Source organism: Lacerta agilis, chromosome 16 (assembly GCF_009819535.1).
Source record: "Lacerta agilis isolate rLacAgi1 chromosome 16, rLacAgi1.pri, whole genome shotgun sequence".
Lineage (NCBI taxonomy): Eukaryota > Metazoa > Chordata > Lepidosauria > Squamata > Lacertidae > Lacerta > Lacerta agilis.
Window position 1 is genome coordinate 21,543,936 of NC_046327.1, and position 25,707 is coordinate 21,569,642.

The following is a 25,707-nucleotide window of genomic DNA, read 5'->3' on the forward strand; positions in this document are numbered from 1 at the left end:
ATATCACAATATGGATTTGTTGAGATCAGGATGCTTAAAGGGGGGGGGGTTTAACTGAGTATTCTGAGGTATACAGTTTTACATTGTATTCCTAGGGCTATTCCACAGATGTTAACTGTAAGCCAGAACACTTTAACAACTAATATACCAGATGCTTGCTCACTTTCATACTGAACCATCGACACGGCATATCTACAACATGCCCAATAAATTACAAATCAAATCAGAGTGCCAGCAATTGTTAATTTCCTATGGCAAACCCCAAATCGACCTTAATTCCTCCAGTGCAGACGCATTTTATGACCCATTTCCTGCTTGCGTCTGCAACGTGGATGATGTCATAATGCACAATGCCAGTGTCATCAAGGTTCTGAAACCCACTGTGGGCATTGCTGCCTGTTTGAAATGGAGCCCAGCACCTAGAGAATGGGCTTAAATGAGAAACGAGACAGAAAATGTCTAGCCGAGGAAGTGCAAGTTCTGGTTCCGTGCCGTTGAAGAGGGGGCCGCTTACGAAGCCTGGCTCAGCGAGGGCTAGAGATGAAGGGGAGGCAACTCCAAGGATGGTGGCGAAGGAGACCAGAGCTGTCGTCGTAGACATTGGTACTGGCTCCTGCAAGTGTGGGTTTGCTGGAGAACTTAAGCCAAGCCATGTGGTCTCATCGACTGTGGGCAAGCATATCCAAGAGACGGCAAAAACGGGAGACAATAGGAAAGAGACTTTTGTCGGCCGAGAACTTCGAGATGCAGCAATACCCCTGAAGCTTGTGAACCCTTTGAGACATGGGATCATAGTGGACTGGGATACTGTTCAAGACATGTGGGAATATCTTTTCGTGAAGGAGATGAAGATTCGGCCTGAGGAGCACGCAGTCCTAGTATCAGATCCGCCTCTGAGTCCTACCACCAACAGAGAAAAATACGCAGAAATGCTGTTTGAGAACTTTTGCACTCCTGCCATGCACATCGCTTACCAATCTAGATTGTCCATGTATTCCTATGGCAAGACGTCTGGTCTCGTTGTAGAGAGCGGTCACGGTGTCTCCTACGTGGTCCCCATTTATGAAGGCTACACCATGCCAAGCATTACTGAAAGGGTGGACTATGCTGGTTCTGATGTCACGCAACACCTCATGAAGTTATTAAATGACTCCGTGAACATGTTCACAGAGAGAGACTGGCACATTCTGGAAGATATCAAAGAGAACCACTGCTTTACTTCCGTGGACTTCCAACAGGAGGCAGCAGCACCTTCCAGGAAATACGAGATGGAATATGAGCTTCCTGATGGGCAAACCATCATTATCGGCAAAGAGAGATTCCTCTGCTCCGAAATACTCTTCAAGCCGTCCTTGATAAACTCGCAACAGCTGGGGCTTCCTCTCCTCACCATGACTTCCCTCAATAAGTGCGATGTCACTCTCAAAAAGAACCTGATGGGCAACATCTTGTTGTGTGGGGGCTGTACAATGATTAAGGGCTTTCCTGACCGCTTCCAGAGAGAGCTGGTTAAAATGTGCCCAAATGACAATCCCATTTCATCAGCTGCCCTTGAGAGGAAAACGTCTGTGTGGACCGGAGGCTCCATCTTGGCCTCCCTTAAGGCTTTCCAGAAGCTCTGGGTTTATAGGAAAGAGTATGAAGAACGAGGTCCTTTTTACATCTATAGGAAATGTTTCTGAGCTCCCATCACTGATTAAACTCTTACACACACACACACCTCAAGCTAGATGCAGAGGCTAAAGAAGTCTCACACCCGCTTTTCTGTTAGTATCCATCGAAAAGTTACTTGACCTGTGAGCACTAATGGACTGCTTACTTTCCGTTCTCCCTGCATTAAAAGCCCATAGTAAACACTCTGCAGTTATAACAAAGTGGTTTTCCATTTCTTGACACAAGTGGCTCAGCAAATTTGCGCATAGGTAAGGCCTTCCTGCTGGATTCGGTCATGAGTTATGTCAGTGGGGCTTCGTTCTCAGGAAGCAAGTGTAGCATCAGGCTGGATTTCTGTCTTATGGAAGAAGCGGAAAACTGGAATTATTTTGCCTTACGTTCCAAACGGTAATGGAGTTGAACATGAAAACACAGCCTGCCAGGCCAACATCATTCAAATATTTTTGCTTGGAAAAAGGGAAGAGCCTTTTCACTTATAAAATGTGTTAAGTGTGAATTAGTCAAAAGTTGTGTTCCTTTCAGGGATGCCTTACTCTTTTCTAGCTCAAGAATAGCAGTGCAGAGCGAAACAAACGAAAGTTAAAAGTTGCTATATCAATATAGTGTTTATACACACACAATCAGGCATAATCCAGCACAGCAATCCTATACACACACTTACCTGGGAGTAAATGCCATTGAACTAAATGGAATTTGGCTCTGAGTAGGCATGCACAGAATTTATGTTGCTAAAAGCCCTATTCTTGACTAAAAACTTGAGGCACACTTTGTTCTTTTCAGTAAGAGAGTTTCTTTTTATTGCAGGCAGAGAGAATTATCTACCTTCAGAGAAGTCCCTCTAATAATTCCTGCCTCCCTACCTCATGTTTTGATTGATTTCATTGAATTACTGTATTGGCCCGAATAATAATAATAATAATAATAATAATAATAATAATAATAATAATAATAATAATAATTTATTATTTATACCCCGCCCATCTGGCCAGGTCTCCCCAGCCACTCTGGGCGGCCTCCAACAGATACCAAAATACAATACAAAGTCACAATTTAAAAACTTCCCTAAACAGGGCTGCCTTTAGGTATTTTCTGAATGTCAGGTAGTTGTTTATTCCCTTGACTTCTGATGGGAGGGCGTTCCACAGGGCGGGCGCCACTACCGAGAAGGCCCTCTGCCTGGTTCCCTGTAGCTTTGCTTCTCGCAGTGAGGGAACCGACAGAAGGCCCTCGGCGCTGGATCTCAGTGTCCGGGCTGAATGATGGGGGTGGAGACGCTCCTTCAGGTATACAGGACCAAGGCCGTTTAGGGCTTTAAAGGTCAACACCAACACTTTGAATTGTGCTCGGAAACGTACTGGGAGCCAATGCAGATCTCTCAGGACCGGTGTTATGTGGTCCCGGCGGCCACTCCCAGTCTAGCTGCCGCATTCTGGATTAATTGCAGTTTCCGGGTCACCTTCAAAGGTAGCCCCACGTAGAGCGCATTGCATTGCAGTAGTCCAATATAAGCCGCAGCTTTAAAATTGGAGGGGGGGGGGGAAATACCCGAATATACTGCTCCTGGCTGCATACCGGGTGGGGGCCGGGGGAGCCATGCTGCGTTGCCGACGGCCTTTCCCCTTCTATGCTCTCTCTCCCTTCCCAGCCTTGGGGGAGAGGACAGGGGACTGTGTGGGGCGGGCGCCACTTCACCATACTCCTGGCACTGTTTGCCCTGCGCTCCTGGCTGCATACCGTAAGGTCACGAACATAAGCCGCACTTTAACTTTTCATGGTTGGAATTTGGGGAAAAGGTGTGGCTTATATTCGTGCCAATACGGCATATGTTTTTCATTTATTATGGACCTGGAAACAAGGACTATCTGCAGGCACCTATCGAAACAGGTGCCCCCAGGTGTAGTCAGAGGGCACATAATACACTTTGCTGAAGTTAAGCCAGCCTGGATCTAGGCAGTGCCTGGATGAGAGAGCACAAGGGACTCCCACGAATGCCACCTGGAAGGTGATATAAACATATTAGTATTATTTTTAAATTTAAAAAAACCACCCAAATAAATACATAGTGTAAGATTTTAGTTTTGCGACTAGAAAACATATTTCCATAAAAGGATTACGTGCGCCGTTGATACATCAGTTTTTCCATGGATATTTCCTGCCCCCTCCAAAAAAAAGGTAAAATGCAGGTACTAAAGTTTGTTCACAAACAACAGAAGAACCAAAAGACATAGAGACCCAGAATGGGAAAAAGTGACAATGAAATTTATTAGCCCCTCTTTCTCCTTGATTTTGAGAAAAAGGGGCAGCCCCTATAAATATTTTGTCAAAACACGGTATTTCAAGGTTAGTGTATGAAAAAAATCCATCATCAGATACTCAATTGATACAGCTGAGGTGTGGTTATACCAGGAGGAGGGCTGTGCTCTTGAGGGAATTACGAAGCGCATCTGGTTCAGTGGGTGCTTCACTTTTGCTAGGCAGGGTAACTGATGTCTGCATTTGAGTTTGAGTTGGGTGTCCTTAAAACACACAGAGAAGTCGCCATTCAGCCTAGAAAACCACAATGCAACTAAGGCGCAGGTCTGCTTTCAAGTTTTAAAACATCGTTTTGTGATATCCACTGCCAAAAAAGGGACCAAAGAGTGAAAAAAAAAGTTGTTTAGAGTCAACATAATGGTACAATTTTAAATAAACAGATGTTGCCTGCTTGGTTCGCAGAGGCTTTTGTGTTTGGTTGTCCAGGTAATCGATCGGAACTCAGCAGCAGGGAAAAAGAGGAAGGCAGGCCATAGCTCAGAGCTGTGTAACAAGGTTGGCCAGCACTGACTTTGGCCTGCCAATCCCTTGTCAGTTCAGGATACATGATCAGCTGCAAGATCTGGGGGGGAGGCACATATTTCAGAATCTGAAGACACAGAAATACAGGTGCTCAGTCCATCTAACAGCTTCAGGGTCTGGATTATTGGAGAAGGTTCAGTTTCCACTGGATGCTTTTGTTGAGTTTGGGAGGTATAAAGACTTCAGGATCTGGGAGGGGGGGGGGAACAAAAGACAATACTAATAATTATAGATAAAAATGAGCAGGCGAGCAAATGCATTTTACATGTAGTATGGGGAATGCAGAAACTGACGAGATGCAAATGCCAAACCCCCATAATAGCATTAAAAAAAAGTGTGGGGGGGGGGGAGAGAAGGAACTTTGTGAGCATGAAAGTTTTTCCTACAATTCCACCTGCTACTGGAGACATACTTAAAATGAATCAATGAAGAGTATAAAAATCTGGCATTCCCGTTATTAATCTCATTGCTTTGTGATTAGCACAGATGGTTTCTGGAACTTTACTGAATGGTATGCCTCATGGTAACCATATTTAATCAAGATTAATCACCAAAAAACTCTGTGTGGTTTATATAATATCAAATATTCATTACAAATGCCAATAAAACCAAGCATTATAGATAATGAAATTACATGGTATGAATTGATTTATTTACTTATCAGGATTTTTATAGAAACAGAACATAATCTGAGCCACAAATCAGTAGGGGATCACATCCGGAACCAGTTCTGAATGCTAGGAGCCAGCTCAGGAATATATGAAGAAATAAAGAATAGTGCCTCTGAGCATGTGTAGAGTATGTTCCCACAGCTCTCAGAATCAGAAGCCGCTTCCTCCACACCCTTTGGGATTAGAGGGTTTCCAGTCAAACAAATTTTAACTTATATGTATACAGAAATTAAATGCTGAATTCAATCACAGTAACAATTGATTTGTGCAGTGTATAGTTTCTCTCACCCACCTTGTGATGCAGGAGCCATTGTCTTTTGCTGATTGTAGGCAGCGCTTATGCTATTGGCAGTTGAATTGGGACCCAGGATCTAAAATTGCAAGGATTGGCGAGTGGAACAATTAGTCTGTGGCTCACTAAACATGTAATGCTAAGCCCAGCCATGGTTTAGTGAGTCCTACTGCTGCCATGCTACCCAGGGCTAAGCTGTGGTTTTGCTCTGCATTATGTCTGAACCCATGTTCATGGTTTGTCTCCTCCAGACAGATAATGAGCTATAAACCCAAGAACAGGTCTGGGTTACAGCTCATGGTTTGTCTGGAGTTGAGCCCTGGTTCACGCTATATGCCAAGCCAAGCCAAGCCAAGCCAAACCATGGTTTAGCCCTGGGTAGCACAGCACAGCACAAAAATGACCAGGAAGAAACAAATTGCTGGCAGTCTTTTCTCTTTGAATCGGCATACTCTTAAGACCAGCCTCTGACTCTCAGCTTTGCTGTCTGGGGTTATGGGAATCACAGTGCAAAATGTGTGCAGCACACCTGGCTAGCGAAGGCTGTTTTAAACACTGCAGAAAAGTGGAACTCTCTTTACACGTCACAGAGACCTGGGATAAATCAGATTTCCAGGGCACTTTGTTCTACGGTGCAGTTCTGATGGCGACAGCAGTGTACTGCTTCCAAATACAGCTGCAACGCACTTCTTTCAGAGTAGAAGAAGAGGAGTTTGGATTTGATATCACGCTTTATCACTACCCGAAGGAGTCTCAAAGCGGCTAACATTCTCCTTTTCCTTCCTCCCCCACAACAAACACTCTGTGAGGTGAGTGGGGCTGAGAGACTTCAGAGAAGTGTGACTAGCCCAAGGTCACCCAGCAGCTGCATGTGGAGGAGCGGAGACGCGAACCTGGTTCCCTAGATTACGAGTCCACCGCTCTTGACCACTACACCACACTGGCTCCCTATCAGAGTAAGGACCATAGGAGCACCAGTACTTACCCTGAGCTCAGAGCCAAACTATATGTTACGCTAGTCATCATTTAAAGAAATGTGTGCTTAAACTGGCCACTTTTTGGGGAAGAAAAACCAGCCATTGGACTCTGGTCTGGAATATGTGGCCATTCTAGATTAGGGGCCACATGCTCCTTCGTTCCCCCTGCTCCCATTGCTGTTTGTCCCAAAGGTGATATCAACTGCAAGCAGCTCCTTAAGGAACCGACAGAGGCCAGGTTAGCTTGTCAGCAGGAAACTGGCATGGATCCCCAATATTAATTGGTGTCAGGGACTGGCTGGATTCTGGTGAGTGGGCCCCGGGAGAAGAGGGGCTGGAGACTGGCTTGGAAGAAAGGGCCGGCGATTTGCAGGAGCCTTTAGCAGCCAGGAGACGAGAGGCAGTGGAAGCTGCAGGATCAGGGAGTCAAGAACAGGAGGAGGGAGAGATAGGTCAGGCTAGGCTAGGGTCCAGGGCTTCCACACCACCTCCTCCTGCCCCCATCTCCCCTGCTCCACTGTCTCCCAGGACCAGGAGAGGATTGAAGAGGGAGGAGCAGAAAGTTACAAGTAGGCAGAGTCTTTGTCTGCCTGCGCACAGCTTGGATAGGGGAGATATAGAAGCTGAGGTTGGGGCCTTTGTTGTGGCAACTGCCTTATCGAGTGCACACCTGGGAGTAGCTGAGAGACATGGGGAAAGGCGTGTCCATCCAACCTAACTTGTAAGTGTACTTTTGACAATAAAGAGTTACCGTACTTTTCCCTGTAAAAGTCTAGGTATTTTTCTATTAAAATTATGCTAAAAAGTGGGGGTCGCCTTACACATGGATAGTGCATAGGGTGGTCATTTGATTGGTTGTTGCTACGGCTGTCAGCAACTATTGGGCATGTTACTGGTTCCTGTGTCAAGGGCTGGTGTTGATTGGCTGACGCTGCGGCAATATGGTGGGTGACTGGTGAGGGAACAGAGGCTGATTTTCCGCCGTGTGTGGGTGAGCGATTTTTGGCAACCCCCCCAAAAAAAGCTCAACAACTCTGAGCCATCTCCCCCCGCCCCATTTTCTTTAATTTGAGTCCCCAAAGATAAGGGGCGTCTTACACATGGGGGCATCTTATACACAGAAAAAGACAGTAATCACTACCTCTGGATAGTCCTTGCTTGTCAGCACTGTGATAATTGGGAGTGCATTCCGGATCAGAGCCCCGTGGCTACTTTTTTTTCTTCAAAATGAAAAGTTGTTAGCTGCGGTTTTAGAAACGAACCAACAAGGCTGCCAGCAGTGTTTAGCCCCTTGTGCTACAAGCAAAGGCAGACAAGGGAAGGTAGTGATTACTCGGTTAAATTTGTACCGTGCTGGACGGGATCTGCTGCAGATCTGGTGTCCAGATTTCAAGGAGGGGTTGCTCCACCAAGCGAAGGGTCTCCTCAAAGGCTTGCTGCAACTCCTGGGCTCGCCCGTCATAGCCAAAGAGGACGAGGTGCTTTAAAAGGCTGTGTATCTCACCTTGGGAGAAAATTAATTATTATAAGTTAAAACTGAAGTTCTTTAGCTGTGGGGGATAATACACAAAAATGCTACTTTGCCCTCCAAATCCAGCCTGGAAATACCACAAGATTTATTCCGCAGAATCCCCCTCTCTCTTGGGCCCGCACAAAATGAGCACCTATTCCTTTCCTCTGGAAAATAAAAAGCTCTGGGAGCCTCTGCAGGACCTCTTCCCTTCAGGGACATTCCAATCCCCATCCCTGAATATTCAGGTTTCCTTTTAAGAAACAACAATAGGAGCCTTTTGCTCAATGAGATGTAAAGGCAGGAAGTGCAAACTGCCTTGTACCCTATTGATGAGTAAGAAGCAAACAACTTTTAATATTCAGGCCAAATATGTCAATAGCTCTGGCACTTCAACCATTTAATATATTTCCCAAAGTCTACTTACTAAGTTAAATATGTTGGGAATGTATTCTAGTGATGAAGGCAAACCAAGGCCAAAAAAGGGGGACGGGACGTGGGTATCACTATTATTTTAACATAAAGTACTACGTCCTAAGAAGAAGAAGAAGAGTTTGGATTTGATATCTCGCTTTATCACTACCTGAAGGAGTCTCAAAGCGGCTAACATTCTCCTTTCCCTTCCTCCTCCACAACAAATACTCTGTGAGATGAGTGGGGCTGAGAGACTTCAGAGAAGTGTGACTAGCCCAAGGTCACCCAGCAGCTGCATGTGGAGGAGCAGAGACGCAAACCTGGTTCACCAGATTATGAGTCTACCACTCTTAACCACTATACCACACTGGCTCTCTCTTCTAACATGTCAGAAGCTAGGGGTGCTCATCTTCAGGGAATATCGAGAACAATAACAGAGAGAAAGTTCAACACCTCAGAATTCAGGCTTCTTCACTGAGTTAGCTAGCCTGTGTCAGGTTTTCATTGTTAACCTCTTCAGAGTAGCTTTAAATCAGAATTCTCCAGCAGCGACATGAATGTTGGCTCAGTACTCCAGGATCCAAGCATTTTTGTTTTACTCACTTTATTATTGGTCACTCTGCCATTTAGGCTTATCCATTAATGTAGGCAGCCTATAATTCAGAGCCACTGCATTTAGAAACTCTCTCTGGCAATTGTTAATCCTTTGCTCTTCGTTGGGGTCCCGTTCCCCACTCCCCCAACCCCCCTCCGAACCCAGGCTTTTTCAGAATCAGTTCCGAGCCTCTTCCTTCAGGCGACACCCAAAGTTTGAAGAAACTCAGTGACTCACCTTTTAGATTGTCAACACTCCGGACTATTTCCCCTAAAACTTCCAGGAGTGCAACATCCTCTAAGGGGCTCCCTTCCTTTAGGCTGTGTTTCTTACGCTCTGCCTTGCGGCGGTTCTTTGACGAGCGTCTACAATAGATGAAATGCCATGAAACATCTATACATAACAGTGAAGTTGGAGTTCTTTGGGGGCAGTTTTTTCTCCTCAAACTTGGGTCCCTAGCTGTTGCTGGACTACAACTCCCATCCTCCCTAGCTAGGAGGACCTGTGGTCATGGATGATAGGAGTTGTAGTCCAACAACAGCAATGGCCCCAAATTTGAAAGGAAAAAAAAACCTGTTTTACGAGGAGGAAATATGAGGGGAAACCATAAGTGGAAAGGCAGATTGAGGAGAGCTTGGTTTTGTTGTCCATACCTCCACATGTACTGCGGAAAGCTAGCATTTTAGGAAGAAGCTAGAACCTGTTGTCTGGCTGTGCTAGTTTTTTAATGTGGAGGGATACTGGTTTTAGCAAATTGGTGGTAAGGAGAAGTATTCCATCATGTGCACCTACAGGCAGGCTGAAGTGGTACAGCCTCGACCAGAGTTTCCCCAACTTTGGTCTCCAGCTACCAAATTCCCATCATCCCTCTCCACTGATCCTACTAGCTAGGGATGATGGGAGTTGTAGTCCAAAAACAGCTGGAGACTCAATTTTGGGAAACCCTGGACAAGACGGTTTTACTGCTTAAGTGAGAACTAGCTTTTAGTTTCAACCTCTTGCTGCTATTTACCTGTCCCTCTATTTTCCCACCACCACTGAAGATTCAACGTCTGGGGTAAAAAGAAAGGCAGGATCATCAGTAACAGAAGCTCTATTGAAATCTGTGCAAGAGAGAGCAATGGCGACCCACTCATCTTATGTATTTATATGGGGACCACTGGTCTGCAAGTGGGGAGCATGTGTTTAACCATACAACCCATGTATATAGTTACAGGTAGGTAGCCATGTTGGTCTGCCATAGTCAAAACAAAAACAAAAAAAATCCTTCCAGTAGCACCTTAGAGACCATGTTCAAATATATCAAAGGATGTCATATAGAGGAGGATGAAAGGTTGCTTTCTGCTGCTCCAGAGAAGCGGACACGGGGCAATGGATTCAAACTACAAGAAAGAAGATTCCACCTAAACATTAGGAAGAACTTCCTGACAGTAAGAGCTGTCCGACAGTGGAATTTGCTGCCAAGGAGTGTGGTGGAGTCTCCTTCTTTGGAGGTCTTTAAGCGGAGGCTTGACAGCCATCTGTCAGGAATGCTTTGATGGTGTTTCCTGCTTGGCAGGGGGTTGGACTGGATGGCCCTTGTGGTCTCTTCCAACTCTATGATTCTAACTAAGTTTGTTCTTGGTATGAGCTTTTGTGTGGTATCTGAAGAAGTGTGCATGCACATGAAAGCTCATACCAAGAACAAACTTAGTTGGTCTCTAAGGTGCTACTGGAAGGATTTTTTATATTTTTTATTTTGTTTTAACCCAAGTATATAGTCAGACTCTGTAATAAACAGTACCACCTAACAGCAGGACTTTCACACTTACAGAGTGCGTGTGCTTGGTTGTTATCAGCATGACACATAAAACGCGAAGAGAGATGTAAAATTACACATACACTTCTGAAAACAATGTTCCTTACAGGTGAAATTAGGCAACCGTTCAGGTTGAAATGTTGTAAGGATGAAGCAATTGCTTTGTGGCTTGCTTGGTGATCAAAGCCCTAAGACAGATGATCAAATAAATGGGATCTGCGAAAGAGAACCAGGCACAACCTCCATTTGTGCAAATATAATTCCAAACCTTCCCACTTGAAACAAGAACAGCAACCAGACCATTGAAAAGCTGATGCGAGGGCAAAGTACATACGCAGATATTCTTGAGTTACTGTGAGTGTATTTGGAACTCGCGTCGCTAGCTGTCACCATGCTGCTGGCATCAGAAAAGAGATCCGATTCTGGGCAGTTTGGCAATTCGAGATCTGCAAAAGTCAGTCATCTGGATCAGGAGGAGAAAGGACAAAACATTCCCCATACCGCCTCCTAAATCCTCCCCGCAACAGTATTTCTATGACACCTAGCAATGTCTGATGGGCCTTTTTCTCCAAAACAATTCTGCCAGACAGCTAGTTATTGCTGTTCTATCTCACAAACGGAAGCCCAAAAGCGGGGGGAGAGTGACTTTGCAAAGTCGCTCCGCAAGTGAGCCGTGATTTGAACCTGGGATGAAATTGATTTGATATAATTGTAGACCTGCAATTCAAATTTTGGCCTCCATGGCGCTAGTCCATAAGAACATACACTGAACCCTTGCTGCTGTAAGGGCTTATCCAGTTCAGCCTCCTCTTCCCAACAGTGACCACCCATATGCCTCTGGGAAGCTAATGAACTCGGCATGGAGGCAATAGTGCCCCCTTCCACCCAGTTGTTTATTCTTAGCGCCAGGCGTTCAGGAGATAATATTGCCTGTGAACCTGGAGGTAGCACGAGTAGTAGCCATTGATAGCCTTATCTTACATGACTAGGTCTACTCAATAGCTGGTGCTTCTACTCTATCTCAAAACACAGCTTTAGCCCAGGAGCTAATCTGTGGCAGGACACAAGACTCCATCCCAGTGCATACCCAGCATCTCATTCCGGGCTTGCTGCTTCAGCTCTCTGACCACGGAAAGGCGCTTCTGATGACAAGAAAATGCTGCTTTCTGAGTCTCCAGGAACGCCAAATGATTCTTCTGAACTATTGAGGGTGACAATAGGGGAAGAATCATTTTGTAGTAAAACTGAAGCAGGCACATTAAAAACGTTGTCCAAGCAAGGAAAAACGCCATATCAAGAAGACATCACTGTACAAGCTTAAGGCAGGTTGTCAAGCTGAATCTTCCCTGGTGTACACACCTTATCCTGGCACCCAGAAAGCTAGCGTATCAGCACAATCATGGTCTTATTTTTTATTACATTTATTCGTTGCTTTTCAGAAAGGTGTCTCTCAAAGTGGCTTACACAAACCTATAAAATGCAAATCATTTGAGAACCAAATGCACTGAAAAAAACGAGGGAATAGGCAGACTGGCAGATGAAACTACTTGACTATGCAGAGATGGTGAGATTGACTGGGAAAATCAGAAATCAGGAGGATCAAAACTTCAATAGAGAATGGGACAAATATCGATTATATTTTAAAGAACACTGTAAACACTTGAACTCTTTGGCAGGCTTTAAATAACCCTTGCAATGTTACAAAGACTTTGGATATATTGGAGGACTAAAATGCGGAGGAACTATAATATGCAGTTGATTAAGATATTTAAAGGCCCTCTACAGAGGACATGCGGTGTGAAGAAACACAATGTAACCAAGGAAGGGCTTAGGGGGAAGTTGACTCTTTAAATATTTGGACATGAATATATATTGTTATTGTATAAGTTTGTTATTTTGGGGAGATATATATATATGAGAATGATATTTAAAGGACCCAGGGTGGGGAGGATCCGGAAGAATCATGTTTTATTTATGGTAAAAAAAATTGTTTTAAAATGTTAATTGTGTGATTTTGTAAAACCAATAAAAATTATTTCTAAAAAAAGAAAAGAAAAAAAAACAAGGGGGGAATTACCTAAAAGTGCTTGTTTAACTGAATCCTGCCCACTAAAAGAGAAGGCAGAATTTGATCTTGAAACTGTTATCTAGTCATCTCTGATGGGCTAGCTTTCCATGCACAGGAAGGTTTGCTTTACACAAAGGAAACATTTGAACACACAATTCCCCGCCTGCAGTCTGAAGTTGCACGATCCAGGGGAAAAAATGTACTACAACATGCAGTTTCTGCATACCAAGACAACATTTATCAATATCCTTGCACAAGTGCTGATCTCAGACCAGTAGAGTCCCACATCCCAGTATCCCTGTCCAGTATCCAGTATCCCCTGGAAGCCCAGCAGCCCCGCACTTCTGAGAGCATCCCAGCAAACATGAAGCAGGAGCTTTACCTTCCAGCAGAGATGGTCTGAAGTTGGTCTCCAGAATGTCAGTCCTGTTATATTTGTAAATCTGGGAGACAGAGGAAAAAGAGAAGGGACATAAAAACCCGCAGCAAGGTTGTTGTTGAGTGCCTTTCAACAGGCAGGTAACAAAAATGGGTTCATGTTTTGAAGGATCTCACCAATCTTAGGGCTTCATCCCAAGTGGTCCCTTCCAGGAGGAGAAGGATGGCCTCTTCGTAATCCTGGAAAGAGGGAAGCAAAGTATTTGCTGCCTTCTATTTTTATGTTCATCCGTCGCTTTAAACATGCCTCAAAGCTATTTACAGGGAGGGGATGCCAGGAAACAGGGAATTATGTTCAAATGTGGTGGGGGTGTAAATATGTACAATATTTTTTTTTTGGCAAAGTGTGTTTAAGGAGATAACAGAAATCATTGGGTTAAAGCTGACCGAAAGTCCAAAGGTAGCATTATTATCAATTTACGATGGAGTGGAAGGTTCGCAGGCTAGGAAGGACTTGCTCACAAATGTATTGACAGCTGCACCAATTATTATAGCAAAGAAGCGGAAGGGGCAAGCAAAATATAAAATGGAAGAATGGAATAAAGAGGTGTGGGATATAGCTATTAATGACAAATTAACACGTGCCATTAAGGTAAGATGGGGAATACGCAGGAAAAATGATTTTGAGGAGATATGGAGGGTGTTTGTGGAATTTGTACTGTTAAAAAGGAAAGGGGTCAAACCATCACAAGAGGTGTTGAAATTTTGAGAAGTTGGATAGTGGGGTGCACATTTTTATTCTTATTTATGATTATGACTTAAAAAATTAAGCGATTTACAGATAGTAGTAAAATAGAGAGCACAGCATATAAAAAGGGGGGAAAGCGCAAAGTGGTTAATAAACTTAGGAATTATGATGATGCGCGCAACACAGGGCTTTACAAACAAAATCCCAGAGGGAAAGTATAACAAACTGCAGACTATCTTTACACGTTACAACCTGGAAGATGAATGGGAGTACTGAATGTTTCTCGCACACATGGATTTTAATTTGCTGGGGGCAGGATCCAGCTCACTGGTTGTTAGTTGGCCACTTCCTGTACTATGTACTGGTACTTCATTTATATCCCACCTTTCCTTCAAGAAGCTAAGGCGGCACACGTCGTTCCCGCCCCTCTTTTATCCTCAGAACAACCCTGTAAGGTAGGTCAGTCTGAGATGCAGGGACTGTCCTGAGGTAAACCAGTGAGCTTTGTGGCTATGTGGGGATTCAAATTCTGGTTTCCCAGGTCCTAGTCTGACACTCTGACCGCTATACCATAATGCCTGTCTTTAGAACCCAGGCCAGACAACACTAAGAGACACAGGGGCAGTAAGTGGGGAATCTGAGCAACAAGCAGCAGGGTGTGGTGGAAGATAAATAATTATAATTATAATTATTAAATTTGTATACTGCCCTTCATTTGAAATGTGGGCTATACCTTGGCATATTGTTCCAGTAGTATTGCTGCATCTGCATACTTCCTTTTTTCAACAAATTTCCCTGAAAAAGGAAGAGAATTTAATGTTTCAAGGGGGAAAAGAAAAAAGAAACCTTTCTTGGTAAAATAAACCCTGCCTGTGTTATTGCTTTAATATATTGCGGGTTCCGATTTCCTCCTTGTATGCGATCCCCATTAATTAAAGAAGCCAGTCCTTAAATTAGATCAAGTCAGCAAGCAAGGGATTCCATTCATTCATATTGCCTGGTGAAATGCTAACAACAGCATCCTGATAGGAAGTGTAACTGGCGTATAAATTTCTGCACCATAGCAACCACACTCCTTGCACAGACTTATGCAAGTTGAAACTGCCACACGGATATAATCTGCATTAATGAATACTTGGTCACACTATTCGGGCTTCAAGGAATTCAGCAGCGGGGGAGGAGGTTTGGCAAAAATGGAGAATGGCAAAGAAGGGAAGGGAATCAGGTAACACGGAAAGAAAGCTGGCTGTGCAGGGCATCTGAAGTGCTGTACTATTTCCAACTTCAGGATGCTCTGTCTCAAAACTCCTTTTGGTTTCCAAGGGCTTGTAATCTTCTGCCAGGATTCAATCCAGGGTATGACTGAGAATGGCCCTCAGGCTATCATGCACCCAACTCTCCCTTAAGAGAAAGTAGAAAATGAACCAAGAGATCCCATACTCTGTGGAGGGAAGGGAGGCACACAGGCCTGAGGCCTCCGCCCCATCTCTTCCCAACTAGAAGCTCGGGCAGAATGCATAATCTGACACAGGCAGGGTGCCAAATTATGGATCTAACCTGCAGCCTGGATGTAGGGGTGCCATATTTTGAAGAGCAAAAAAGAGGACGCTATATGTAGGCTACAGAAGCTGTGAGATAGATTATATATACATATACATATACATATATATATATAAATAAATTTTTTCACAAAAATAAAATCATTGCATTGCATTAAAAAAAACCCATAAACTAAAACATTTAAAACAACTATATAAACAATCAATTTTAAATCCACATTCTAGGATTACCTGAATCCCCCAACTTCCCTCCACTCCCTCCCCTGGTTCCTTTGTATTATCTTCATTAATGCATATCAATAAAATCTGTATCTCTAATTATCTCCAAGCTTACACATTATATATAATATTGCAAGTGGTTTTTTTTAAACCCTGCTAATGTATTAACTTGCATACATTGCTTTTGTAAATATGCAATAAACATTTCCCATTTTTTAAAATATTTGTTGTCATCTTGATTTCTAAGTTTCCCAGTTAATTTAGCCATTTCCGCATACTCCATTAACTTAATTTGTCAATCTTCCCTAGTGGGAAAGCAAGTCTTCAGCCACCAGTTATGTCTATGTCTCATCCAGAAAGTATAGCCAGAGGCATTTTGGCAAATTGAAAAAATCCACCTGGACAGAAATTTTACTGCTGAAAAGAAGAAGAAGAAGAAGAGTTTGGATTTGATATCCCGCTTTTCACTACCCGAAGGAGTCTCAAAGCGGCTAACATTCTCCTTTCCCTTCCTCCCCCACAACAAACACTCTGTGAGGTGAGTGGGGCTGAGAGACTTCAGAGAAGTGTGACTAGCCCAAGGTCACCCAGCAGCTGCATATGGAAGAGCGGAGATGCGAACCCGGTTCCCCAGATTACGAGTCTACCGCTCTTAACCACTACACCACGCTGGCTCTCAGGAGGACGTGTCCTGGAAAAAGAGGACAGGTGGCAACCCTGGAACAGCGCAAACGAGAGGCCGCACGCATTTTTGGAATGCTCACCTGCCATGCTCCTCGCCAGGTTGGCCAGCTTGTCTTCAGTGTAACAAAGCTCGCCGGCTGCCGTCAGGGCCAGCTGCCAGTTACCGCTGATCAAAAAGGCATCCAGTGCTCTCTCGAATGCACCGCAGCGGAAGAAGATTAGCCCCGCTTGCTCAGGGAGATGCTTCTGGATCAAGTGTTCTCCATAAGCATAGCTAACAGTCTGCAAGGCAGAGATGTAAAGAAATTGGAGTCGTGAGAAGTGAGGTTACAGGGAACCAGGAAAAGGGCCTTCTCGGTAGTGGCACCTGTGGAATGCCCTCCCATCAGATGTCAGGGAGATAAACAACTTTCTGACTTTCAGAAGACATCTGAAGGCAGCCCTGTTTAGGGAAGTTTTTAATGTTTGGTGTTTTATCGCTTTATTATTAATAATATTCTGCTGGGAGCTGCCCAGAGTGGCTGGGGAATAAATAATAAATTATTATCAATTATTATTATCATTATTATTATTATTCACTGACTTGAGGAGCACTGGACAAAACAGGTGAAATATCATAGTAGGGCCCACAAAAATCTGAGGGTAATAAGGTGGGTGGCTCAGAAAGACAAATTCGCTATTGTTTAGTTTCCTCTCATCTCCTATGTTTCTGTATCTTTACCACAACTCTCCTAGCTCCAAACACCCATGTCTCCTTCTGAGGAGACTCAACAAGACAGACTATGAGACCTTATGTTCTCAATGATTTCATTTCTACCTGCTAATTCTATCATGTGATTCTTCTTTAGGATTGGTAATGAAACATGATGCTTACCGTACTCCAATTTGTTGTTTCCTGTTTGGTTTTTTTGGTACATGTTCTTTAAGTCGATGAAACAGAATTACAAAACACACAGAGAGAGAGATACTTGAACCTTGTACGTATCAGGCTATGATCGTGCGTGCAACTGTTATTTTATTTCTTGTTTTAGAAATAAAACTTTTTTAAAAAACATGAAGCAGAAGCCACTGAGTTAACTGATATGCAGAAAGAGCTGGTCACCCTTCAGGAAAAAGTGACTTGGTTTTTAAATTGATGATGTGGTTTGGAGTAAGTTATTGGCCAACGTCTAGCCTGCAACTTGCCTTTTATCACTGCAGTAGAGTGGCCTGTTCTCACAAGTAATAAAGTAGTAATAAGAAAAAGGTACAACAATGGGGAAAGTATTTCACACACCTTGTACTCTTGGGTGTCTGGCAAGTATAGCTTCAGGGCTTCATTAAATAAGTTCTGATCCACCACCAAGTTCAGGAACTCTGAAAAATGCTCTGGCCCTGAGGGTAAAGCAAAATACACTTTCTTGGGAAGAAAGAAAGCAATGGGTTTCACATAACTGCACAAGCCAACCCGGGCTGACTAGAGTGGGGTTTGGCTAGGCAAGTACTAGTGTGAAAGCAAAACTTTTGAGCTACCTGAGGACAAACATTAAAATCTTAGCTGGAGAGAGAGAGGAGGGGGGAGCAAGTTATAGTCCCAGTTTTTCCAAAAGAAAAAAAATTAAAATATAGATACGTAGCCTCAGATCCATGGTCCATTTAGCCCAGCATTCAATCTCTTGAGGGTGGACAGGAAGAAAAAAATCCTGAAAATGTTGGCTGCATTCAGATAATCAGTTTATTAAGCCACTGTTGCTGGGTAAAGGGAGGAGAAACTTTGCTCCTCCCTTTACCAAGATTAGCAAAATGGGGGAGTCTCTAATCAGCTATAGTTACCAGAAAAGATAAGATGTGGCAAAAGGAATCTTTGCCCCCAAGAGACCTCACAGCCAGGGTACCTACCACATTTGCTGAGATGGTGAAGAGCCTTTGAATACCTCTTCAAATATTTATCTATAGAGTATCGCTGGTAATTGTTTTCCATTTTCTTAAGTTTGTTTAAGAATGGGAGATATTCCTTAGGATCCTGCCAAAAAAAGAAGGTTTTAAAAAATAATTATTTTTGAAAGGCATTAACTGCAGTTGCCTAGTTGTCAAAGGAACTGGAAAACAGAGATTGAACAGCCCCCCCCCCCAAAAAAATGCAGACTAGATCTGAGCAGAAACTATTTGCCTTCTTGTTGTGTCAAAAGGCACAATCTATTTTCAGAAATTTTGTGTTCTTGTTGTAAACTCATGCACTTTTTAAAATTAATATTGTTCTCTCCTTTTTTCTTCCTTCCTTCCTTCCTTTTTTGGGGGGGTGAGGGTGGGATGGGGCTCTCACTTTTCTCGGCCTCTTTTGTCCCTACTGTCATTTTATTCAATTCCTTGAGAAGACGCAGGTGGTTTTGTTCATGTCATGGCTCAACTTCTGACAAAGCAACATCATGAACACTCTCCAAAGACACCCCATTTGGGTCGCCACAGGCCAGCCTTCCCGAATCCTCCAGATGTTGCTGGACTCTAGCTCCCATCAGCCCTTGCCAGCACGGCCAATTGTTGGAGATGATGGGAGTTGCAGTCCAACAACATCTGGAGGGCACCAGGCTGGGGAAACACCACAGACAATTTAAACAGCAGTGTGGAAAAATGTTGTTCAGTCGTTCAGTCGTGTCCGACTCTTCGTGACCCCATGGACCAGAGCACGCCAGGCACGCCTATCCTTCACTGCCTCTCGCAGTTTGGCCAAACTCATGTTAGTAGCTTCGAGAACACTGTCCAACCATCTCATCCTCTGTCGTCCCCTTCTCCTTGTGCCCTCCATCTTTCCCAACATCAGGGTCTTTTCCAGGGAGTCTTCTCTTCTCATGAGGTGGCCAAAGTACTGGAGCCTCAACTTCAGGATCTGTCCTTCTAGTGAGCACTCAGGGCTGATTTCTTTGAGAATGGATAGGTTTGATCTTCTTGTAGTCCATGGGACTCTCAAGAGTCTCCTCCAGCACCATAATTCAAAAGCATCAATTCTTCGGCGATCAGCCTTCTTTATGGTCCAGCTCTCACTACCGTACATTACTACTGGGAAAACCATAGCTTTAACTATACGGACCTTTGTCGGCAAGGTGATGTCTTTGCTTTTTAAGATGCTGTCTAGGTTTGTCATTGCTTTTCTCCCAAGAAGCAGGCGTCTTCTAATTTTGTGACTGCTGTCACCATCTGCAGAGATCATGGAACCCAAGAAAGTGAAATCTCTCACTGCCTCCATTTCTTCCCCTTCTATTTGCCAGGAGGTGATGGAAAAATGAGGCAAAGGATAATTAAGGCAAAGAAGAATTGGCACTAAGAAACAGGTGTGATCTGTAGGAACTGCACAGGATGGACAACCCTGTATGCTTATGGCTGTGTATACACTGTACCTTTTAAAGCACATTTCCTTCCTCAAAGAATTCTGGGCACTGTAGTTTGTTAAGCGCTGCTGGGAATTGTAATTCTGTGATGGGTAAAGCACAGTGCCCAGAATTCTTTGATGGAAGGAATGTGCTCTGGGCGTACTTTAAAAGGTTTAGTGTGCATGCAGCCATTGACAGCAGAGGAGCTGGGGTGGCAGAAGCAATTCTTGGGAGTGTATTTTGCATTTATAGACCACTTTTTCTCTCCAACGACTTAGGTTGAGAGGCAGTGACCGGGCCAGAGTGGGAATTCGAACCTGGGTCTCCCAGGTCTTAGGTCCATTGCTCTAACCATACACCACACTGGCTCTCCCCTTGAGAGTGCATTTTGATAAAGCAGTTTTTTTGTTTTGTTCCAACATCTAGGACAGGGCAGTAGATGGGCTATGGGAAAACAAAACACAAAATTACCTTCTGAGACTTCTCAGCAACCATGATTACTAAATCGAAATCGTATGTCCCCAGAGAATGATCATACAACTCATTGACATCTACCAAGTACAGCAGGTATTTGAGAGCTTCTTCTGCACTCACAGATCCAGCAGTTATTGAAGTTTGCTCTGCAGTTTAAAATAATAACAATAATTATTATTATTAAAAAGACTTTCAAAAGGCGACGGCTGAATCAGATGATGTCTAAGGAAGATGTTGCAAAGAAATGTATGAACTTGTTTAACAAGCGAGCACTATCATCACAGATTGATTGCATGAGTAACTGAGCTTTAATGTACCATAAGCAAGTTTCTTGCCCTCATTGTTCCTTAAAAAAAATCCTGGAAACTTGAGTCCAACATTTGGTGAAACTCCAAAGGAGTGAGTAATGAGCCAAAACATCCCCTGGTAAATGTAGATACTGCCTAACGGCCTTTACGAGGCCCCACTCCCCCAGTTTTAAACCCCATAATATGTGTTCAATCAATTCAACCCTAATAATGTACCTCGAAGCTTACGAATTCTCTGCAGAGCTGTTTCCAGTTCTGGGGGGCTCTTTTTCACATGAGAGGTCAGTATGGACAAGCAGTATCTAAAGAGGACAGGGGGGAGGGAAAGACAGGTGTTAAAACCTCTGGACTTTAGGTAGTTGTTCATTTCTCCCATATTTTGCTTAAAGTGGAAGAGAAGAGATTTAGACACCTAGCCCCTTTCTTCAGCTCCTGTAACACCCCGCACCCCTTTTTAGCAAAGAAGCTGGTTTTAAAGGGATAGAGAGGAAGTCTGGGTTGATAATTATTTCACCAACTCCCTGGCCCTTCTGTCCATGACTGAGGTAAATTAGAATGAAAAGAGCAAATGGAGAGAGCCAATTCTGCCTCTGCTTACTGACACCATAAGGAGTCACGGTCTCTAGACCAGGGTTTCCCTAACTTGGGTCTCCAGCTGTTTTTGAACTACAATTCCCATCATCCCTGACCACTGGGATGATGGGAGCTGTAGTCCAACAACAGCTGGAGACCCAAGTTTGGGAAACCCTGCTCTAGACCCTGAGAAAGGAGATAGGGAACACTCACCACTCCTTAAGCCTAAAACTGCATTCCCTCCTCTTCCCACATACCCTGAATCTCAAGCTCTGAGGATTTCTGGTGGATGTGGGGGAAAATATATTTCCTCCTTCCTCAAAACTCTGGCGATCTGGTAGTCCTGTCATTAAAAGTCAAGCTCCTTCCTTTCTGTATAGACCCAGCACTCCTATCAGATTTCTATCAGGGTTCTATGGCTTCTATATACAGAGATATTCTAGAATGATATGTTGAATACTTGGTAGTACTGATGTTCTCCATGGCTGTTCTCATTGCATCACAGATGAGGTTAACCTTTTTTCTATCAGAATCGTGAAGCTCACAGACATTGGTAGGCTCTAGAGGCGGGTACATGGTCTTTGTGTAGTCTTCTTCTCTAGGAAGGAGCACATAAACAAATAAAATGGGTCTCAGTGCCATCTACAATACAAAAATGTACACAGGATAAACACATCATGCAACAAGACTGACTCAAAAAATTGGTAGGACTGTGTGTTTCTCAAAAGCACAAAATCTAGCTTCCTAAAATCCTCGGCATTTTGGATTTCATTTTCCATACAAATTTCTAGCCCTTAGGTCCGCAAAAATATACAGTACTTGAAAATATGTGGGAATGGCATAATGAAATCTTAGAAACCAGAAAAGTTCCAGTGACTGAGGTTGGAATTTCACTTGCCTTCTTCATACAGGCAAATCAGAACACATTTTGCATAAAATAGTAACGACAACAGTGCAAAAATAAAAGAAAATATAACAAATTTAATCTGCACGATGTACAGATTGCAAAATTCGCCTTTACTTGATGCAGAATTTGTTTTGCAGAGTGTCCTCCCTCTCAATCAGCTGCCTGATTGTACATGTTTAAAGGAATATGACCTCCCTCTCAACCAGTCCTCAAAAAATATATGTAAACACATCAAGTTTCACCCAAAATATCCAATTCCTCCTCCTCTGTTACTTTAGCCCCTATAGACCGACTGAATTCTGAAAGGAAAGGGAACGAGAGCAATCTAAAGACTTGTAGGACAAGAACTTCCTCAGGAACTAACTGTGTGCTACACCCTAATGCTGCCTTTGCCAACCTGTTGCCCTCCAGATGTTCTGGACCACAACTCCCATGTCATTCAAAACATCTGGAGAGCACTAGGTTGACGAAGGCTGTGCCAATGCATGCAACAGTGCCCTGCTTTTGAAAAAGCAGAACAGCTTCAGGATGGGGGAAATTAAGAGAAACATTTTTTTCTGCTCCAGGAGAGAAAATACTTTGGAGGGGCAGTTCTGAAATGGAAAAATGAGAGCTGGGGAGAGGGTTAAGCACTCCTCTCTCCAGCTTCTCCTCTCAAAGCTATTTTGCATTTTCAAATACAGCACCCATGTATAAGGCGCTGTCAACCTCTTGGTCTTTACACCAAAGCACGTTAACCAGGCAATACTCACTTCAGCTCTGTGAGGAACAAGTTGATAAAACTCACTGAATCAATTTGTTTTATAAATGTTTCCACGTTTTCCAGGAAAACCTGAAACGAAACCAAGTCCTATTAACTTCATATCAACCTCTTAAATTTGTGGACCAATTTTAATTAGGCAGAACAAACCCAAAGCAAATTTCATGCTGAAATGGCCTTTCACAGCCCATCTAAAAAAGCGGTCCAGGTGGTTTACGTTGGATAAACCTGGGAAATCCTCACTCAACATGGGTAGGTATCAGAAATGGCATTTGGAGGAGACCTTATCTAACTTTCCGTGTGCCATGGAGCAGAAATCATATTTTCTGATCTTCTAACTTGGGTCAAGAGATATGGAACACCCCTATCATTATCGATGGAGAAAGTCTGCTATTGTTACAGAACAACTGTTTTTACGCTTGTGCAAATTTAAAATGATAAATGGTATGAGTAAATCAGTTAAGATTTCTTTAGCTGGGTGACAGCACTAACAGCCATCACCTCGCTGCGAGGATTTGTGATGTTCAGGCCCTCCCCCCAAACAGATGCACTCTGAGCAACTTTGACAACAGGGTTATTCAAACTTGCCTCCGGATTGTGGTCATAAATGAGGTTGAGATTGATTCGCAGCTTCCTCATGCATTCAAAGGCTTCTTTAAACTGGAGGCTGGCAGGACAGGCAGAATGATGGTAAGTCATTCAAAAGAGGAAGACACATGTCCCAAATTGCTCCCAACGTCCCATCAACTTGACTCACCAGTCCAGCCACTTGCGGACTTGGGCCAAAACAAGGGCACGGTGATGAACAGTTTCCAAGTTTCCTCTCGGCATCTGTAGAAAGATCCCAACATAAATTTACTGCCCTTGCTGCTAGCACCACAATCATTTATTGCCAATAGCAGAGGGAGGAGTCATGAACACTCCCTCTTCCCTTTTGCAGCCACTTGACACAGCCTTCAGTAATCAAATAAATTGATATTGCAAAACTGGTCATATTCAAGGAAAGCTTGGTGAAACTTTTTTTTTATAGCAAGTGTCTAAATAGCCGGAGCTATGGGGACATTAAAAAACAAGTGGGGGTGCAAAATGTCCGAACGCTGCCCCATATTTTTATTTCTATAAAGGAAAAGGAAAAGGACACCTTGACGGTTAAGTCCAGTCAAAAACGATTTTGAGGTTGCGGCGCTCATCTCATTTTCAGGCCGAGAGAGTCACCGTTTGTCCAAAGAGAGCTTTCTGGGTCATGTGGCCAGCATGAATAAACCGCTTCTGGAGCAATGGGACACCATGATGGAAACCAGAGCACACTTTTCCGCCACAGCGATACCTATTTATCTACTTTCACTGGTGTGCTTTCAAACTGCTAAGTTGGCAGGAGCTGGGACAGAGCAACGGGAGCTCACCTCATTGCGGGGATTCGATCTGCTGACCTTCTGATTGGCAAGCCCTAGAGGCTCAGTGGTTTAGACCACAGCGCCACCCGCATCCCATTTCTATCCTACAATACTGGCACATGAGGGAGAAGGGTGCAGCCTCACCTCTTCCTCAGTAAGCTAGTTCGTTTTATGGGAAATCATTTATCCAGCCTGATTTGTGAATGAGACACTCCAGCCAAGAGCTTCATGGCGTAATTGTTCCATTTATGTAGCCCAATTATTCCTCTCCACCACCACCACCACCATGCAACAAATAAGGTGCTTTGAGCCATAAGCATAGATGTAGAGCATTCACCTGCAAAATGAGCTTTGTATCCTGCGGCACAATTGTGACTATCCGGGATCCTCTTTCAACCTTGCGCAGTGTCTCACTGTTGGGGACGGCTGCGTTGCCCAAACCTGATTGCAAAGCTGAAGATGCCACAGTCAATATAAAAGCTCAGTCCCAAAGGAATAATGATTTACATTTTTTGTGAGTGAGGAAAAGGTGCCTAATAAAAAGGACAGCAGGGATACACCCCAAACGCAGATATGCCGGGTTGGATCCAATGAAACTGTCCCAATAGCACAAGGATTTCTGCAACTGTGCACATTTGACATAGATTTTCTGTGTGTGTGTGTGTGTGTGTGTGTGTGTGAGAGAGAGAGAGAGAGAGAGAGAGAGAGAGAGAGAGAGAGAGAGAGAGAGAGCCTTTACAATGCTAATGGCTTTATAAAGTATAGACAACATTATGCTCATCCTCTCTGTGCCACTGTGGCATGGGAAACCAAGCTCTTATAAAAAGTAGGAACATTGGTGGTCATTTTGAAGAATCGAAAGCAAACATCCATCCATAGGTGGATGTTACGTATTTGAGGGAAGGGCTAGCAGCGTATCAAGGAAGAGGAAGTCCAAGAAAAGATCAGCTGACCAGGGCACCCATTATTGCTAGGCACGCTGGGGATATTCACCTTTCAGGGATGTGTTCCTCAGCGACAGGCACTGGCAGGTATGAGCATGCGTTGTCAACAGCAGAAACTCATCGTGGATGGCAAAGGATGTGACGTTTGAAGCAACCTGTGGGAAACAGAGAAGAATCCCTGCAGTAGGTCATTATGGGGGACATTATGTTGGGGAAGGGCCGAAGCTCAGTGGTAGAGCATATGCTCTGCAGGCAGAAGGTCCAGGGTCAAGGCCTGACATTGCCTGAAACCCAGGAGTGCCACTGCCCGGTCAATGCTGACAGGACTGAGCTACATGGACCAAGGGACTGACTCAGTACAAGGGAGCTTCCTATGGCAGAGGGGTAACAAATGAGTGAGAGCTGTAAGAGGAGTTGGTACCTCAACGTCATTAATAAAAAAGCGGCATCTGTCAGTCAGACCAAAGATGATTTCCTGAGGAGACAAAAGGCAGAGCACAGCACAGGGTTAGAAAGCAAACCTGCCATAGATTGGATACCTATGAATTCTTTACCGAGAATCAAAACCAGGCGCCATTGCC

General features: G+C 43.9%; 2 protein-coding genes across 2 annotated transcripts in view; one reads left to right on the forward strand and one right to left on the reverse strand.

Moving 5' to 3' along the window:
* The first annotated feature begins 328 nt into the window (after positions 1–328).
* ACTL7A (actin like 7A) lies at positions 329–1,874 on the forward strand. The gene has a single exon (XM_033173770.1). The coding sequence runs from the start codon at positions 456–458 to the stop codon at positions 1,680–1,682; it is 1,227 nt and encodes a 408-aa protein (XP_033029661.1). The 5' UTR covers positions 329–455; the 3' UTR covers positions 1,683–1,874.
* A 2,042-nt stretch (positions 1,875–3,916) lies between these two features.
* ELP1 (elongator complex protein 1) overlaps positions 3,917–25,707 on the reverse strand; it is a 38,681-nt gene continuing 16,890 nt past the window's right edge. Inside the window, exons 16-36 of the mRNA XM_033172751.1 lie at positions 25,548–25,601; positions 25,176–25,281; positions 24,520–24,635; positions 23,546–23,619; positions 23,377–23,455; positions 22,781–22,860; positions 21,582–21,719; positions 20,765–20,850; positions 20,238–20,386; positions 18,301–18,424; positions 17,699–17,796; positions 16,503–16,704; positions 14,694–14,755; positions 13,390–13,452; positions 13,217–13,277; positions 11,854–11,967; positions 11,101–11,212; positions 9,206–9,333; positions 7,799–7,953; positions 5,473–5,551; positions 3,917–4,698 (exon numbers count right to left, since the gene is read on the reverse strand). Of these exons, the coding sequence (XP_033028642.1) occupies positions 4,631–4,698; positions 5,473–5,551; positions 7,799–7,953; positions 9,206–9,333; positions 11,101–11,212; positions 11,854–11,967; positions 13,217–13,277; positions 13,390–13,452; positions 14,694–14,755; positions 16,503–16,704; positions 17,699–17,796; positions 18,301–18,424; positions 20,238–20,386; positions 20,765–20,850; positions 21,582–21,719; positions 22,781–22,860; positions 23,377–23,455; positions 23,546–23,619; positions 24,520–24,635; positions 25,176–25,281; positions 25,548–25,601 (2,148 nt within the window). The 3' untranslated portion in view covers positions 3,917–4,630. The remainder of the gene's footprint in view (positions 4,699–5,472; positions 5,552–7,798; positions 7,954–9,205; positions 9,334–11,100; positions 11,213–11,853; positions 11,968–13,216; positions 13,278–13,389; positions 13,453–14,693; positions 14,756–16,502; positions 16,705–17,698; positions 17,797–18,300; positions 18,425–20,237; positions 20,387–20,764; positions 20,851–21,581; positions 21,720–22,780; positions 22,861–23,376; positions 23,456–23,545; positions 23,620–24,519; positions 24,636–25,175; positions 25,282–25,547; positions 25,602–25,707) is intronic.